The sequence below is a fragment of the Rhipicephalus microplus genome, chromosome X, assembly GCF_043290135.1.
Source record: "Rhipicephalus microplus isolate Deutch F79 chromosome X, USDA_Rmic, whole genome shotgun sequence".
NCBI lineage: Eukaryota > Metazoa > Arthropoda > Arachnida > Ixodida > Ixodidae > Rhipicephalus > Rhipicephalus microplus.
This window is the reverse complement of record NC_134710.1, coordinates 206,962,921-206,979,148: the sequence shown is the minus strand read 5'-3', so window position 1 is coordinate 206,979,148 and position 16,228 is coordinate 206,962,921. Positions and strand designations below refer to the sequence as shown.

The window sequence follows — 16,228 nt, the reverse complement described above, 5'->3', positions numbered from 1 at the left end:
ACAGTGAATGTATCGACGCAATTTCGGCGTGCCTGCATATTTACTCGTGCATGATGGCGTGTAGCAGGTTCGTCCGCTGATAAAGGCCAAAAAACGCATTAAACGCGCTGAAAACGAGCAATTACGCGCTTTCACAGGCTCGGGCGCGCGCGCTTCCAAAGCAGACGCTCTCGCGATCTTCAGTACTATGGAACTACAGCGCCGCCACTACTGTCAGCCGCCGAAGAATCAGCCGAGATGCGGCGCGGCCGCCTCGTTCACTCTACTGCCCGCTTCTAGTATACTGTACTTTGGATGAGCGAATGCAGCGCTGCTTCTTCCTCTGGGTTCTCGGACTCGCACGAAACACTATGGTTATTTAGGTCATCTATCTGTCTATGTGCTCCTCTTTCATCGTACTGTCAGTTTCTTTAGCTCTGGCCAAGTTGTCGTCGCGTGTGGTCGTCGTTTCTTGTAACGGTTGTTGGTTGGCGTAAGAAGCAGCTGATCCCGGCAGCGATTCAGTTCGCCGGCTGCGTTACTTTACCCTTCAGACCAAGTGGCTCTGTGCACGATGAGAACGACCGGGACGAAGTGTATCGCCAGCAAGCGTACAGATTGAACAGCCGCGCGATCGCCCTTGTGGGAGCATGCAGGACTCATCAGTGAACAGCCGCGAGCTTCAGGGCCGCCTTGAAGGATGGCTTTACGTTTGCGGTGTGTATACTGCAGCCGTTCAAATAAGCTTGCGTGTTTGTGAATGCCCGCGCTGCGCCGCTTATCTCAATTCTCGAGGAAATGAGCGCGTCCTGGGAACTCAGACTCTCCCTCGTGCATCTAGCTTAGTAAACTTGTTCCTTCCGCGAACGCGCCCAGATGTGTCGGAAGAAAAAAAGTGAAAAAAAAAAAAATAAGGAAAAAAGCCGTAGCCAGATGTGAATGAGCAGTGCATGCAGAAAGATCGATATGAGAAAGTGGACATGGACGTTTTGTCTCCAGATGCACAGGCATTTAGGGGGTCATTCGTGTTCCGTTTTGCGGGACGCTCTAAAGGCGATATCATCGCGTTTAAATTGGGAAGATCATTGAATTTACTGGCTCCCTTCCGCCGTGCGAACGAACGTTTTTTGTTCGTATGTGTTCATCTTTTTCTTTTTCTGTTCTTGTGTTTGCGCACATTTTCGGTTATCCTGCAGCCGCGCCCTGTTTGGAGAATATTGCTGCTCAAAATAGTTGGGTTGACGTGCGGTCCAAAATACTTTGTTTTCGCTTGTGCTTGCAGTGGTGCAAGAGGCAACGCCTTGCTGAAATTTAGTGCTCTGTGCCAGTAATTATTATTCGCGCCTTTCATTTTATGTGAAGTCTTCCTGGCAAGTGTGATTACAGTAATGGAGCGCATATTAACACGGAATCGATTGCCGGTGTAAGAGCGCAAATTATTTCTTGTATAATTATTTGTTATGCAACATATTCCTTTGCTCATCCCCGTTCTTATCGTTCTGCTAATTCCTCTGCACGTTCCTTTTTTTTACTCTAATTAGAAAACTCGCTTAATGCCATTTTATATGACAACCAAGATGCTACACTGCGACTTTGCATACCTGGTAAAATACATACACATAAACTCTGCTAAGCGCAAATTTAAAATTTTTTTTTATTCATTTAGGATGTGTGTTAACAACAAAGCATATTTGTGTACTTCATCAGAAATGTGCTTTTTCTTTTATACAGAGTGTTGTGTCAAGTCTGCGGCGAACAGGGTAGACTGTACCACCCAGAAAACAAAGAATATAACATGTGAAAACCTTGGGCTGGACAAGCCTTTCAGGCTTAGAAACTCATAGCTTCTTGTAGCCATGGCAAGACCACTGTTTCTTCATATATATACTACATCATTTTTTTTTTGTAATAATTTATCATTATCACGATTGAACAGCTTGATCACCATTAGCATCTCTTCACAAGCTTCAAATTGGAGACAATCGCTGTATAAATATCGAATCGCAGTTGGGCTCATCATATAACCTTGTTATATGTTTTACGTCTACTGAACGATGAAGGCCTTTCCCAATAATCTCCACTTTACCCTGACTTGTGTGAGCTCAATTACAGTTTTTGAAAAATGTCATTTGAGTCGCTTTTGTTTAGGTTGAATCATGGATTACACAATTGTACAGTTAGTTATAACTAAGAATAAATAAACATATAAGCTCCACCTGTATAACTGTGGTGCACCTGTCTGTCACTTTTGTAAGAGATTCGTACATGCCAGTTTTGGTTTGAAGTGCAAGTGTTTCCTCTCTAACAATGTAAATACTAGGCATATTGGAAAGTAAAATTTTGTCTTTTCTCACTAAAATATCGCTTTGGGCTAAATACTGATATAATATAAATTTGTCATGACATTCAAGATTTCAATCCAAAACCACTGGCACAAAAAGAAATTTTCAAGTGCTAAATTTGGCTTTGTTACATGCAGACGTACTTGACATCACAAAAATGAGATATTTGGTTAGAGCATCTATGCAAATTCTCCTTCCATGGGATGGCAATAGCTGCAAGCGAAGCTAATCTTATTATTATTTTTTTCAAGTTTTTTATTGACTACAGTTATGAAAGCCAAGAACAGTAGCAAACAATATGAACTAGTAAATCTTAAGGCAGAACATATATGGGTGAAGGGCTTACTTGGCTATTTTGGTCATTCCAAGTGGAGCTTTGTTGTTTTAACCCAAGCAGAATTTCAGGATACTTGCAATGTCTATACGTGCAGGAACTATTCTGATTTGTTAGTTTAGCTCTCTTCCTCTAGGTAATCTCAAATAGCAACTCATTGCATAAGTAATGACCGTATCTTCAAGTAATCTGTATATTGCCACATGGTTTCGCATAGGAAAAACTACGTGTGGAAGAGGACGAAGAAGTTCGGACTGAGCCGCTTCTTCGCCTAGCTCAATGAGCCTTGAGCTTGATGAGATTGGTGAAGCCGCTAGGTACGATGACTCACGACATGCCTCATGCACAAGAGCCCGCCCAGGAGTCTGAACACAAGCCCTGTGCCCGTGAACATGCCATTTCACAAGGCAAGCCGCTGCAAACAAGGCCAACCACCAGAGACACCGGAAGAGCTTATCGACAGAGCGACTATGACTTCACATCAAGGCACCATAGAAACTCCTACGTCGTCTATACCAATCTATTGCACTGTCCAGTACCTGCAGATGCCTAGCCCCTTTCACGAAGAGCTGTTTGAGGATGTGGACGACTGGCTGAGCAAATTGGAACATGTCGCAGCGATCAACTACTGGGACGAAGCTGCCGAACTCCGCGACGTCTGCGCCTGCTCAAAGGATGGGACTCGTACGTGGTTCCTGAACAGTGGTGATATCTTGACATCCTGGTGCTAGTTCGAGCATCGCCTCTTGGAGTCCTACAGGTGCCCTGACCGCCACGAATGTGCTGAGCATGCATTGCACTCACGCATCCAAATGCCTAATGAGACCATCACTATGTATGTGGAGGACATGATATGGCTTTTCATGCGAGCAGACCCGGCAACGCCAGAAGAAAAAAAAAAGCTGCGCTATCTTATGTGAGGCGTGAAGGAGCAGCTTTTTGCTGGTCTAGTGTGGAGTCCTCCGAAGAGTGTAGCACAGTTTTTGACTGAAGCCACTACGATAGAGAAGGTACTTCATCAACGGTCTGTCCTATTCGATCGGCACGTGAATACTGCATCATCTCTTGAATTTTCCGCCACTTTTAGAAGCAACAGCGTCGAATGGATTGGCGAAATTGTTCACTCGATCGTCGACGAGGAAATAGCGAAGCTATATGGGGCGAGACAGCTGAAGGTAAGCTCCATCACCAGTATTATCCGGGACGAGGTCCAGCAGGTGCTGCACAATTGTCGATGTCAACCGATGGCTACCCCTCTAGAACCATCTCCTCAGTCCACTGATGTTGGGAACCGTACGTACACCGAAGCCTTCCGCACTTTCATATCGGTCTCTAGCCTTGCAGTCTCGATCCAGACGGTGTCGCCAGTTGTGATTCAATCAACACATGCTGGTTTGAACTTCAACGGTCATCGTGCTCCTATGCAGAAGTTCGATATCTGGTGTAGGACGGATAGAAAACCCCTCTACTACCACTGCGGTGAATCCGGTCACATCTACTGCGAATGCCTGTACCGACAGCTTGGACTGCGCGGCTTCTCTATTGATTTGCGTTGTCACCAAGTTGGTCAGAGGCCAAGAGAAATTGAGGACTATCTCGCGCAGCAACGTCTACCTTTCTCACGGCGTCTATCGCGGTCACCATCTTCATGGCGACCCGCAGTCATTGGGCCACATTTCGGTACGACGGCATGGGGACGCTCCCCAAGCCCTTGGCGGGAAAACTGAGAACGACGACCTTCGGGGGCGAGGTCGCTGGGACTTAAAGTGTGGAAGACCTTCCACCACTTGCACGAAACGCTGCAGACATTGAATTGACGTCTGAGTGCAGTGCAAGAGAAATGCCGGATTCTACGTCTGAACTCAGCGACAGAGTCTCACTCGACATTCCCGATTTGATAGACGGTCTTTAAGTCAGAGCATTGGTGGACACAGGTGCAAATTATTCTATTATTAGCAGGAAATGAGTAACCTGTCTTAAGAAAGCCATGACACCTTGGAATGGGACATGTATTCACATGACTGGAGGCCACGTTCTTACTCCATTGGGTCGTAGGTACCGCAAAAGTCAAAATATGCGAGTCGACATTTGTGGTCACTTGCCTATACTACGCGACTGTTCTCGTCAGATCATCCTCAGTATGGAGTTCCCTAGAAAGAACGGCACAATAATAAATCTCTGCGAGCGAAAGGTGCCTTTCTCGATGCAACGCGCAGCAGATCAAGACGCGGATAGCCGTCGCAGACCTGCGCTGCGTGTGGCTGACGAAAGCATGACGCTGCCTCCCCAAGCGACTGGTTTCGTAGAAGTCACTTCCCCGCAGGGGTGCCTGCGCAAGTAGGCATTTGGTGTGTAGCGACACCACGGACCCTAGCTAACGGGGGAGTTTTGACTCCCTCCCACGCCTAGCCGTGCGTGGCTTTGCCATGTCCGAGGAAAAGGGGATCCTGGGGGTTGAGCCAATGCTGGGTGATTGGACCTTTAAGGCCCCCTGGCAGAGGCAACACACCCCTTTGGCCCCGGCTTCACGTAGACGGCACCCCTGGGCTGACCCACCCAGGGGAAATCGGCAGTCGCCTTTTCCTATCTCTCTCTTCCTACATCTTCGTCTTTATCTCTCACTTTTTATCGGTCCTGTTATCTTCTCTTTTCCGTTTACTTCAGAATTTTCTGGCGGCCAGGGTTAACCCTGTGTAGTTATCCAACCTTGGGTAGTTATATTCGGTTATAGCGGCGATGCATGGCTGGCGTCTCCAAGTGTTCACTAGTCAACCTTGTAGCGTCCCCTTGTTGGGCTCGGTGGTGGGTGGCCACCATCGCCGCCGAACTTTATTGTATTTTATGGCAAAAGCTTATCCCCCCCTTCCTGATCGCTCCCTAAAAAGGTGGCGCACCGAAGATACTTTCCTGCCTAACACACCAAAGCCGACATTCCCAAAGTACCATGTAATCCACAGTCAAAACGAAAAAAAGACAGTCCGAGCCATTTCACCTTTCCTCGTTTCCAAAACTCTCACAGAAGCAATAGGCCCAGGTTATAAAGTGACAAAGATGGGAAGTGGTGAGCTTCTTCTGGAGGTTCGTGACAAAGCTCAGTATGAAAAGCTGTCTAAGCTTGTGGCCTTTGGGGAAACCCCTGTTTCGGTGGGCCCACACAGGTCCATGAACACTGTCCATGGCATAGTTTCTGATGATGATCTTACTGAGCTTTTTGAAAGTGAGCTGCTCGAAGGTTAGCAGGACCAGAACGTGGTCAAAGTCCAACGAATAACAATAAGGCACAACAACAAACTGACCCCTACAAAACACGTAATAATTACCTTCGGAACAAGTGACCTACCAGAATCAGTCGAAACCGGCTATTGTAAGCTTCGTGTAAGACCATACATTCCCAACCCTCGTCGATGTTTCAAGTGCCAACGTTTCGGTCATGGATCGCAGAGTTCCAGAGGGCGTGCCACTTGTGCAAAGTGCGCATTTATTCAACACATATCGGACAACTGCACCTCAGAAACAGCTCATTGTTCGAACTGTGAAGGAGATCACGCTGCCTACTCACGATCATGCCCCGCATGGAAAAAAGAGAAACAAATAGTAGAACTTAAGGTTAAATTCAATCTCACATTCCAAGAAGCATGCCAACGTTTCGCAATACACAACCCATCTTATCCCTCCTTTGCAGATGTGACGCGCCGGGGCGCCGCGCCACATGCCTCGGCACCGGCGAATGTCACACAGTGTGTAGCCGCGGTCGTGCCGCCAGCGCCCCCGGCTGGAGCAGCCTGTACTGCTCCGCCACCTGACAAACAGGGCCGGCAGACCCCAGTGTCTGCTGAACCTCGGACCACTGCAGGCGCAGTTAGGTCCGAAAGTTCAGTGAATGTGCCTGCCCAGCAGGCACCATCCACCACCTCACAAGAGGTGATGGATACAAGTCCCACTCCTCCGGCGCCTCAGACGCCGAAGGATAGGCGCAACTCCTTGGAGCGTGCCAAAAAAGAAAAACCTCGAATCACAGGGCCCTCAAAAGGCCCTGTAAACTAACGCAACACCTCTCTATACACAGCACCACACTACATTAAAATGACACAAATACTACAGGGGAACGTCAGAGGACTGTTGAGAAACCTCGACGATATCCAGGAACTTTTACACAAACATACACCTAAGGTGCTGTGCGTACAAGAGACACATCTGAAACCTAAACACACCAACTTTTTACGTCACTATGTTATCTTTCGGAAAGACCGGAATGATGCCATTGTGCCATCCGGTGGTGTTGCCATTATAGTCAATCAAGGGATTGCATGCACATACCTAACACTACAAACATCCCTTCAGGCGGTGGCTGTTCGAGCAGTTCTTTTGAATAAGCTCGTCACCATCTGCTCTCTCTACATACCTCCACAACACCGTCTTGAAAAGCATGAATTCGAGTCCATCATAGAGGAACTTCCAGAACCTTATATTCTCCTGGAAGATTTCAATGCACATAGCAATCTGGGGGGTGAATCTCGCAACGATGCTCGAGGTCGCCTGATTGAACAGCTTCTTTTTTCTTCCGGTGCGTGCCTGCTGAAACGGAAAGAGCCAACATATTACAACATCGCTAACAATACGTACTCAGCAATAGACCTCAGCATAATATCCCCATCACTCCTGCCTCTACTTAAATGGGAAGTCATTAACGATCCATATGGTAGTGACCATTTTCCTATCATTATCAGCAAATCAATAACAAATACATGTCCTGCACAAGTTCCCAAATGGCTCACCGACAAAGCCGATTGGGAAAAGTTTCAAAAAGTGACTTTATTATCTTGGACTGACATGGCGGCATTGAGCATAGAGGATGCTGTATGCTACTTTACAGCTTTCTTGGTTGATGCAGCAACAAAATGTATTCCCCAAACATGTGGACCGTCAAGCAAACGACGAGTCCCATGGTGGAATAATAAGTGCCGTGATGCTTGAAAAAAACAAAATAAGGCATGGGGGTTGCTTAGAGACTCGCCCACAGCCGAGAATCTTGTAAACTTTAAGAACATCAAGTCGCAAGCAAGGAGGATGCGCCGACAGGCGAGAAGAGAAAGTTGGCACAAATTTGTATCGGGCATTAACTCAAACACAGATGAGTCGAGAGTCTGGAGCATGGTTGGTAAAGTGGCAGGACAAGGAGCACATTCGCTTCCTCTAGTGAACACACAAGGGGAGAGTTTGGAAGACCAGGCAAACACTCTCGGAGCGCACTTTGAACAGGTCTCCAGCTCAACACACTATAGTGAAGCGTTCCGACGATACAAAGCCGCAATAGAAAAACAGAGATTAGAGCGCAAGCCCAGAACACATGAGGCATACAACGAACCTTTCTGTTTGGCTGAACTGCAGGCCTCACTTGCCTGCTGCAATAAATCTGCCCCAGGCCCAGACCGTGTGGCATATGAGATGTTAACACACCTGCCCACTGAAACCCAGAAAGCTCTCCTCTCTCTGTATAATGTGATATGGTCTTCTGGCGAGCTACCCTCAGCCTGGAAGGAAGCTACCATTATCCCAATTCTAAAACAAGGCAAGGACCCGGCCTCAGTTTCCAGCTACAGGCCAATAGCATTAACCAGCTGTATTTGCAAAGTCTTTGAAAAAATGATTAACAGGCGCCTTATGCACTTCCTTGAAATTAGTGGCCTACTTGACCCATACCAGTGTGGGTTTCGAGAGGCTCGGTCCACCACTGACCACCTTGTCCGTATCGAAGCACAAATTCGCGACGCTTTTGTTCATAAGCAATTTTTTCTTTCTGTGTTCCTCGATATGGAAAAGGCATATGACACTACATGGCGCTTCGGCATATTGCGAGACCTATCACATTTATGTCTGCGGGGTAGAATGCTGACAGTTATAGAAAGCTACCTGTCCAACCGTACATTCCGTGTCCAAGTTGGCACTGTCTTATCTCGAGTATTTGTCCAAGAAACAGGAGTGCCACAAGGAGGTGTATTGAGCTGCACCCTTTTCATAGTTAAAATGAATTCCTTGCACCTGTCTCTCCCACGAAATATTTTTTACTGCATATATGTCGATGATATGCAGATTGGTTACAAATCGTGCAACATCTCAATGTCCCAACGTCAAGGTTAACTAGGGTTGAACAAGGTATCTCAATGGGCAAACGAGAATGGTTTTATACTCAACGCGCAAAAGAGCACTTGTGTCTTGTTCAGCCGAAAGAGGGGCCTCCATCCTGGCCCCGACATTGACCTGCATGGTCAACCTCTGTCAGTGAAGACCGAGCACAAGTTTCTTGGTCTCATATTAGACACTAAGCTAACCTTCATCCCACACATCAATTATTTAAGGGACAGGTGCTTAAAAACAATGAAAATTTTGAAAGTGTTGTCACGCACTACATGGGATAGTGACAGGAAATGTTTAATTAACTTATATAAAAGCCTCGTACGCACACGCCTAGATTATGGTGCTATAATCTATCAGTCGGCAACACCATCAGCCTTGAAAATTCTTGACCCTGTCCATCATATAGGCATTTGCCTCTCTACGGGTGCTTTCCGCACCAGCCCTGTGGAGAGCCTGTACGTGGATTCGAATGAATGGTCGCTCCACCTACAAAGATGTTCCCTGTCCTTTTTGTACTTTTTGAAAGTTAAGGCAGACAAGAAACACCCTTCCCATTTCACAATTAATGATTTGTCTTGTTCTGGCTTGTTCGAGAACCGTCCTTCGTTTAGGCAGCCCTACGCGCTGCGTGTAAGGAGCCTGGTCGAAGAAACAGGTGTGCCTCTTGAACACAGTTTGATGGCTCCTGCAACATATCTGCCACCGTGGCAGTGGCAGCTTATAGACTGTGATGTTTCTTTTGTTGATGTCACAAAGCACGCACCACTTGCACACATACATACATACTTTTTAGAACTACAACATAAATACACATGCCCTGAGTTCTTTACTGATGCGTCAAAGTCGAACACTTCTGTGTCATATGCAGCGGTAGGCCAATCCTTTTCCGAGGCCGGCGTTCTTCATCCTAATGCAAGCATTTTCACAGGAGAAGCTTACGCAATACTGGCGGTCGTAAAACACATTAAACAGATAAAATTACAAAAGGCGGTAATATACACAGATTCCCTAAGCGTGGTCAAAGCCCTGAAAACTCCTAAAAAACACAAGAACCCCGTGCTGGTGTCACTTTACTCACTTTTGTGCACACTCTACACATCAAAACAGCATGTCGTTGTCTGCTGGGTTCCAGGGCACCGTGAAATACAAGGGAACGTTTTGGCCGACAATCTGGCTGCTTGCGCCAATGTCACTACTGCCAATGCATCAACACCAGTCCCTGCACTTGACTTAAAACCTTTTATAAAACGAAAGCTCAGGGGGTATTGGCAGAGCATGTGGGATAAACACACAGATAATAAACTCCATGCTATTAAGCCGCAACTAGGTTATTGGCCGCCACTATCAAAATCACGACACACAGAAGTAATACTAACAAGGCTTAGAACAGGACATACACATTCTACACATTCATTTCTTCTGTCTACTGGTGATCCACCATATTGTGAGAGATGTGGAGAGCCCCTTACGGTTCTCCACATTCTCGTCCAGTGCAATGAGCTAGATGCTCTAAGAAAAAAGCACTTTTTACTGCCCTACTGACAGCAGCTCCCTCTACACCCTGGGATGCTCATCGGTAGAGATCCGCTTTTTAAACTGCAAACACTTTTCACGTTTTTAAAAGATGTGCAAAGCTTTCACCCGATATTTCGAGGTCATCCGTAGCACGACCTCTATAGAGTGGTCGTGGCTGCGGTGACTACATCTTCATCATGGTTTTATTATCATGACATTTTGCCATCCGCTATCACTACACATATGTCCCGCCACTGTCATGATTTTATTACTTTAATGTTTTAACCCTTGTTAGAGCGAGGAATTTTAAGGCCCCTTTACAGCCACGCACCATATCATTGTTCATATCTGTAGTCAATTGAAATGGTGCTCTTTGGCCATCAATTGGCCCTTGCGCCACTAAAAACTACTCATCATCATCATCGTAGAAGTCACTTGTGAAGACCGGTCGTCGAGAGCAACATATTCCTTTTGCTGCTTCAAGGTGTGTGTGCTCAGTGCGAAGGATTGTGCGTGTGTGACGAACGGTCACAGATACTCATCACAAATTTCAACTTTGAGCACCGACATTTTTTCTGCGGCACCACCGTGGCCTTTGAAAACCCTGTAGCGGATGTCACGGAGTGCTTTGCATCCGAGAAAATGATTGACGGAGACAAGTTTCTAGACCACATCGATGTCAATTCGGAGCTTTCGGACGAGAAGGCCGGACTTCACACTCTTTTGAAAGAATTTCAATCTTGCTTCGCCTCTTCATCAAGAGTTGGTCAAACACCCCTCACAAAGTACCGAATTATTATTGATGATGATGTTTGCTAATCTACTAGCAACTTTAGCATGTTTCGGCTAAAGAACGCAAGGCCATAGAGACGCAAGTAAAGAAAATGATTGACGACGGGGTCATTCGATTGTCCAGCAGCCCGTGGTCCTCGCCAGTTGTTTTAGTGAAGAAGAAAGACGGAACGCTGCGATTTTATATTAATTACACGAAGCTAAATAGTGTCACGAAGAAGTACGTTTACCCGCTTTCATGGGTTGACGATTCTCTCGACAGGCTGTGACAGAGGAAGTATTTTTTATCGATCAATTTGAAGAGTGGCTATTGGCAGATAGAAGTCAATGAGCGCGACCGAGAGAAGACATCATTTGTAACTCCTGATGGACTTAATTCGGTTTTCTTCCTTATGGCCTCTGTTTGGCTCCAGCAACATTCCAGCGGATGATGGATAACGTTCTCGCTGGCTTGAAGTGGCATGGCTGCCTTGTACACCTAGACGATGCGGTCATATCCATCACTAAGAGTTTTGAAGAACATTTGAAGTGCATAAGAATCGTTCTCAAAGCTATTTGTTCTGCCGAACTCACGCTGAAACCCCAGAAGTGCTATTTCAGCTATGATGAGCTGAAATTTCTTAGACATGTCGGGAGTGCGGAGCCTGATCCAGAAAAAACTGCAGCAGTCACTGCCTTCCCTGTTTCGTCAGACAAAAAAGGCAGTGCCATGTTTCCTCGGCTTGTGTGCTTATTATCGCCGATTCATTACACACTTGTCGGCGATAGCCGAACTGCTCACGTGACTCACTCAAGTTGACGTACCATTTGCCTGGAGCACAGAGCAAGAAACAGCTTCCGCAGAGTTACGGCAGCAAATGCAAGCAGCATCTGTTCTTGGGCATTTTGATCAGGACACTGCTAATGAAGTGCACACAGATGCCAGCAACGTCGGCCTTGGTGCTGTCTTTGTACAACGGCACAACCACTTTGAACATGTCATAGCTTTCTCCAGTAGTACTCTCTCGAGCCGAGGCCAACTGCTCTACTTCAGAGAAGGAATGCCTCGCAGTCGTGTGGGCAATGACAAAGACCTTACCCTTATGGCCGTCGCTTTAAGGTGGTGACTGATCACCATTCGCTGTGCTGGCTGGGCAATCTCTGCGACCTGTCTGGCCATCTCGCTCGGTGGAGTTAGCACTTGCAGGAGTTTGACATCACGATTCTGTATAGGTCTGGGCGCAAACACAAAGATGCCAATGCACTTTCTCAAGCACCTTTTGCACAACCTGATATTGACTCGGGAGGATGCTGATAACTCTCTTGGAGCCCTCAGTGATTCTGACTATACTCCGTTTCATACATCATGTGCAACGCTGTCAAAGCTAGCGCTCTTGTTTGCGCTGTGTACTGCCGCGACCAAAAAGTAGTGCGTCGCTTGGGTTGTACGAGAATCAATAAACGCTTCTCGGGAAACTTCTAAGCATACATATTTGTCATCAGGTTAAAAAACAAACGCCTGTGTTGTCAGATAAACAATCCAAATATGCGAGTTGGTAATTTATGTTTGTCGCTTTCGTATCAGGTTTTCGCTCTCCGCACGACCCGCGCTGCCGTTTTTTTTTTTTTACTTGTTGTGGCAGCTTCGAAAAAATGGCACTTTGGAACCCATGTACTTCAAAAATGGAACCAAAAATGGCAAAAATGGAACCCATGCACTTCAAAACTTCGGTGAACTCTCCGGAGCGACGCGTCAGACCACTCGGCTACGAAACCGCGCGGAGCAACACCTCGTGTTTTCTTTACGGACTACTTGCCTAGCCTTCACAGCGTTGCACCTGATGTATGAAACGGAGTATACATGTTTAGACAGCGAGCAGATCAGGCATTGTGCCCTGTTATTAATTCCTTAAAAGGCCGATACTCTCAGGTTCCTCAGCGCATTGCTCGCGAACTGTCATCCTTTTGCCCAAGGAGGGGCATACTTTACAAGAAAAATGCTCAAGGGAGCCACAAAGCCTTCCTCCTCATTATATCATCCGAAATGCGGTATGACATCCTCCTCGTGTGCCACGATGAGCCCACGTCAGGACAATCTGGCTACTCGCGGACTATCGCGAAATGGCGCCAGCAGTACTATTGGCCTCGACTTTTGACCAGTCTACACCGCTATGTGCAAGGCTGCTGCGAGTGCCAGCGTCGCAAGATGCCACCTGGTAAACCTGCGGGCCTTCACTCGATTGCACCACCACGGACAGCCTTCGAACTTGTGGGAATTGACCTTCTAGGGCTCCTCTCTTTGTCGGCCACGGGAAACAAATGGATTATAGTGGCAACCAATTACTTGACCCGTTTATGCTGAGACAAAGGCGTTACCCCCCCGGCACGGTGTCTGAAGCTGCGAAGTTCTTCATGCACCACATCGTCCTACGGTACGGCTCGCCGTCTTGTGTGATTACGGATAGAGGAACATCATTTCAGCACAAACACTGGAGGCCATTTGCAGACTGAGCTGCACAAGTCACTGAAAAACAACCGCTCACCATCCACAAATAAACGGACTGCCGGAGAGACTCAACAGGACTACAGCAGACATGCGGTCGATGTACATGGATGTGCAGCACAAAACATGGCACTATATTCTGCCATACATCACGTTCGCCTACAATACGGCAATGCAGGAAACAACACGATTTTCACCTTTCCACCTTGTTTATGGATGCAAGGTACAAACCATGCTTGATGCTATACTGCTGTATGATAATAGTGATAAGCTTGCTCCAGAAGCGGAGCAATACACACAGTACACCAAAGAGGCTCGTCAACTAGCTCACGTAAACATCAGACACCAACAAGACACAGATGCGCAGCGTTATAACCTTTGCCGTCGAAACGTCGCATGCCATTCTGGCGAAGGAGTGTGGGTGTGTACACCTATCTGGCGACCAGGCTTGTCTGAAAAGCTTCTGAGCCATTATTTTGGAATATATAAGGTTATCCGACATGTGAGCGACGTTACCTATGAAGTATTTTCGAACGACACAGTCTTCACGTCCACAACTTCGACCCGAAACTGTGCACATCGTACGACTCCAGCCGTACTACAGACAGTAGCCTGTATGCTTTCAAGTTATTTCTGTTAACGTGTAGAAGTAATCTCTTGTGGTGGCATTATCTTTTCTTAGTAGTCCGTTGGTGTTTTCGTGTTTGCGCATAGTGCAGGTGTTGGTGCACCCTCTTTGTTTTTGATGGTACTCACTCTTTGATTCCCTGTGTCAGCACGTGTTGTATTTATGTTTTTTTTTTCCTTTATTTACAAGCATCAAGTCGATGCTCTTCAAAGGAGGGACTAATGCCATATGGTATCGCGTCGGAGAACTACATGTGGAAGAGAACGAAGAAGTTCAAACTGAGCCGCTTCTTGACCTAGTTCAATGAGCAGTACAACGCAAGGTTGCCTTGAGCGTGACAATATGTGCATGCACTTTGTTCTGTACACACTGTTGAAAGCAAGAGTAAAGAGCAAGAGAGAAGTAAGAGTAAAGCAAGGTAATTCGGTGCTGAAAATAACATCATATTTGGAGCACTAAACAGAAGGAATAATATACAAAAACTAAGTAGACAATAGAAGCACTTGACATCAATGTAGACAGTATTACATATAGACCCATTCCATGTTTGTAAAAGCAGGTAGGCCAATGTCGACATTATGGGTAAAATTATAGCGACGTTCCCCTATAAGCGCGTATAGAACGTATAGAACTTCCCCCATAAGCGCTGAGCGCTGCGATGTGCGCCAACAAAACAAAGTTGTGAGACGCCATAAGCGTTGTGAAAGCTATAAGCGCCGAGATATGCGATGTGTGCCAACAAACAAAACTAACTTGTGAAATGCGACTCTCATCCAACCTTGACGCAGCTCGTCGGCATACCGTTTTTTTTTTGTTGTTGTTGCTTGACTGAGAACACCACATGCGCCATTGAAAACTTAACAGAAACTGCGGTAGGCAGAGCGTCTTTTGCTTACCAAGACAATGCCACTGCATTTTCGGGACGTATGTCCGGTGGAATTTGTCTATATGTGAACAGGCACAGATATTTCACATAAAGGAGAGTGAAAATGCCCATATTGACCAGTATCATGCATAAGAAATATCAATGTACTACAAAAATAATTTTTGCAGAAGACATTTCCAGACTGCAGTGGCATTGTCATGCTTCAACGGCTCCAGTAAGTTTTGTTTCAAGAAGCAAAATTTGTGCACCAATTGCTTCAGAGTAGTATTTTCTGTAGGACTTCCAGTGTTAACATATTGTTGGCAAAAATAATTTTTGATGTGTAGCAGCAGATGTTCTGCATCTAAAAAACTTATGAGATTACTCTGAAACAAAAGTTTTTGATACAGTTTTGTGCTTTATTCAGACTTGCAATAATGATAGTTTTTATTCTCTGGTCACAGAGTTGGAGGCAGGCCCAGAGCCGAGGGCACCAGCACTAAAGCGTGCCCGTCATCAGGGACGCTGTTGGCAGCAGCGGTTCTGTGTGCTTCTTCCGGATAAGAAAACATTGACACATTTCCCGAGTGAAGATATTGCAAGACGTTGCCTGCATGTGAGTCCCTGACCTGTACCAATTTACCATTTGACGAACCTAAAAGCCTGAAAGACATTTCTATCAGTCTCTAGTACCTTCTGACCGTGTTAGTAGAACTTATAATAGATGCTCAATGTGTCATATACAAGACCTGTTGTTTTTCTAGGTCAGTGATTGTTTCAGTTGGCAAAAGTGAGGCAGTTTCTAATGACTATAGCTGGAACGCACCTTGAATTCGTTCTAGTGGTGCTAGAAAGTACAACTTGAGGGATGGACATGTCTCAAATTGCAAAAGTGATTTCATTTCATTTCATTTATTTACTCTCAATGCCGTAAGGCGTTACAGAAATGAGGGGTACAATATTAAACAATCAAGAGAAAAGACAACAGCGGGGTGGTTACAAAAAGTGATTGCTGACAGTGGACCTGAAGTGCGCAGCGTCGCTGATGGAGACGATGGAGGCTGGAAGGTGATTCCACTGCACGCTGGTCATTGGGACAAACGAGTTCAGGTAGAGGTTTGTTCAAGAGTTTGGCACACCAACTTTTAACGGATGA

General features: G+C 46.2%; 1 protein-coding gene across 1 annotated transcript in view; it reads left to right on the top strand.

Annotated features, from left to right (window-relative positions):
• The first annotated feature begins 491 nt into the window (after positions 1-491).
• raskol (Ras GTPase-activating protein raskol) overlaps positions 492-16,228 on the top strand; it is a 188,093-nt gene continuing 172,356 nt past the window's right edge. The window contains exons 1-2 of the mRNA XM_037435912.2: positions 492-696; positions 15,537-15,688. Coding sequence (XP_037291809.2) covers positions 630-696; positions 15,537-15,688 — 219 coding nt within the window. The 5' untranslated portion in view covers positions 492-629. The remainder of the gene's footprint in view (positions 697-15,536; positions 15,689-16,228) is intronic.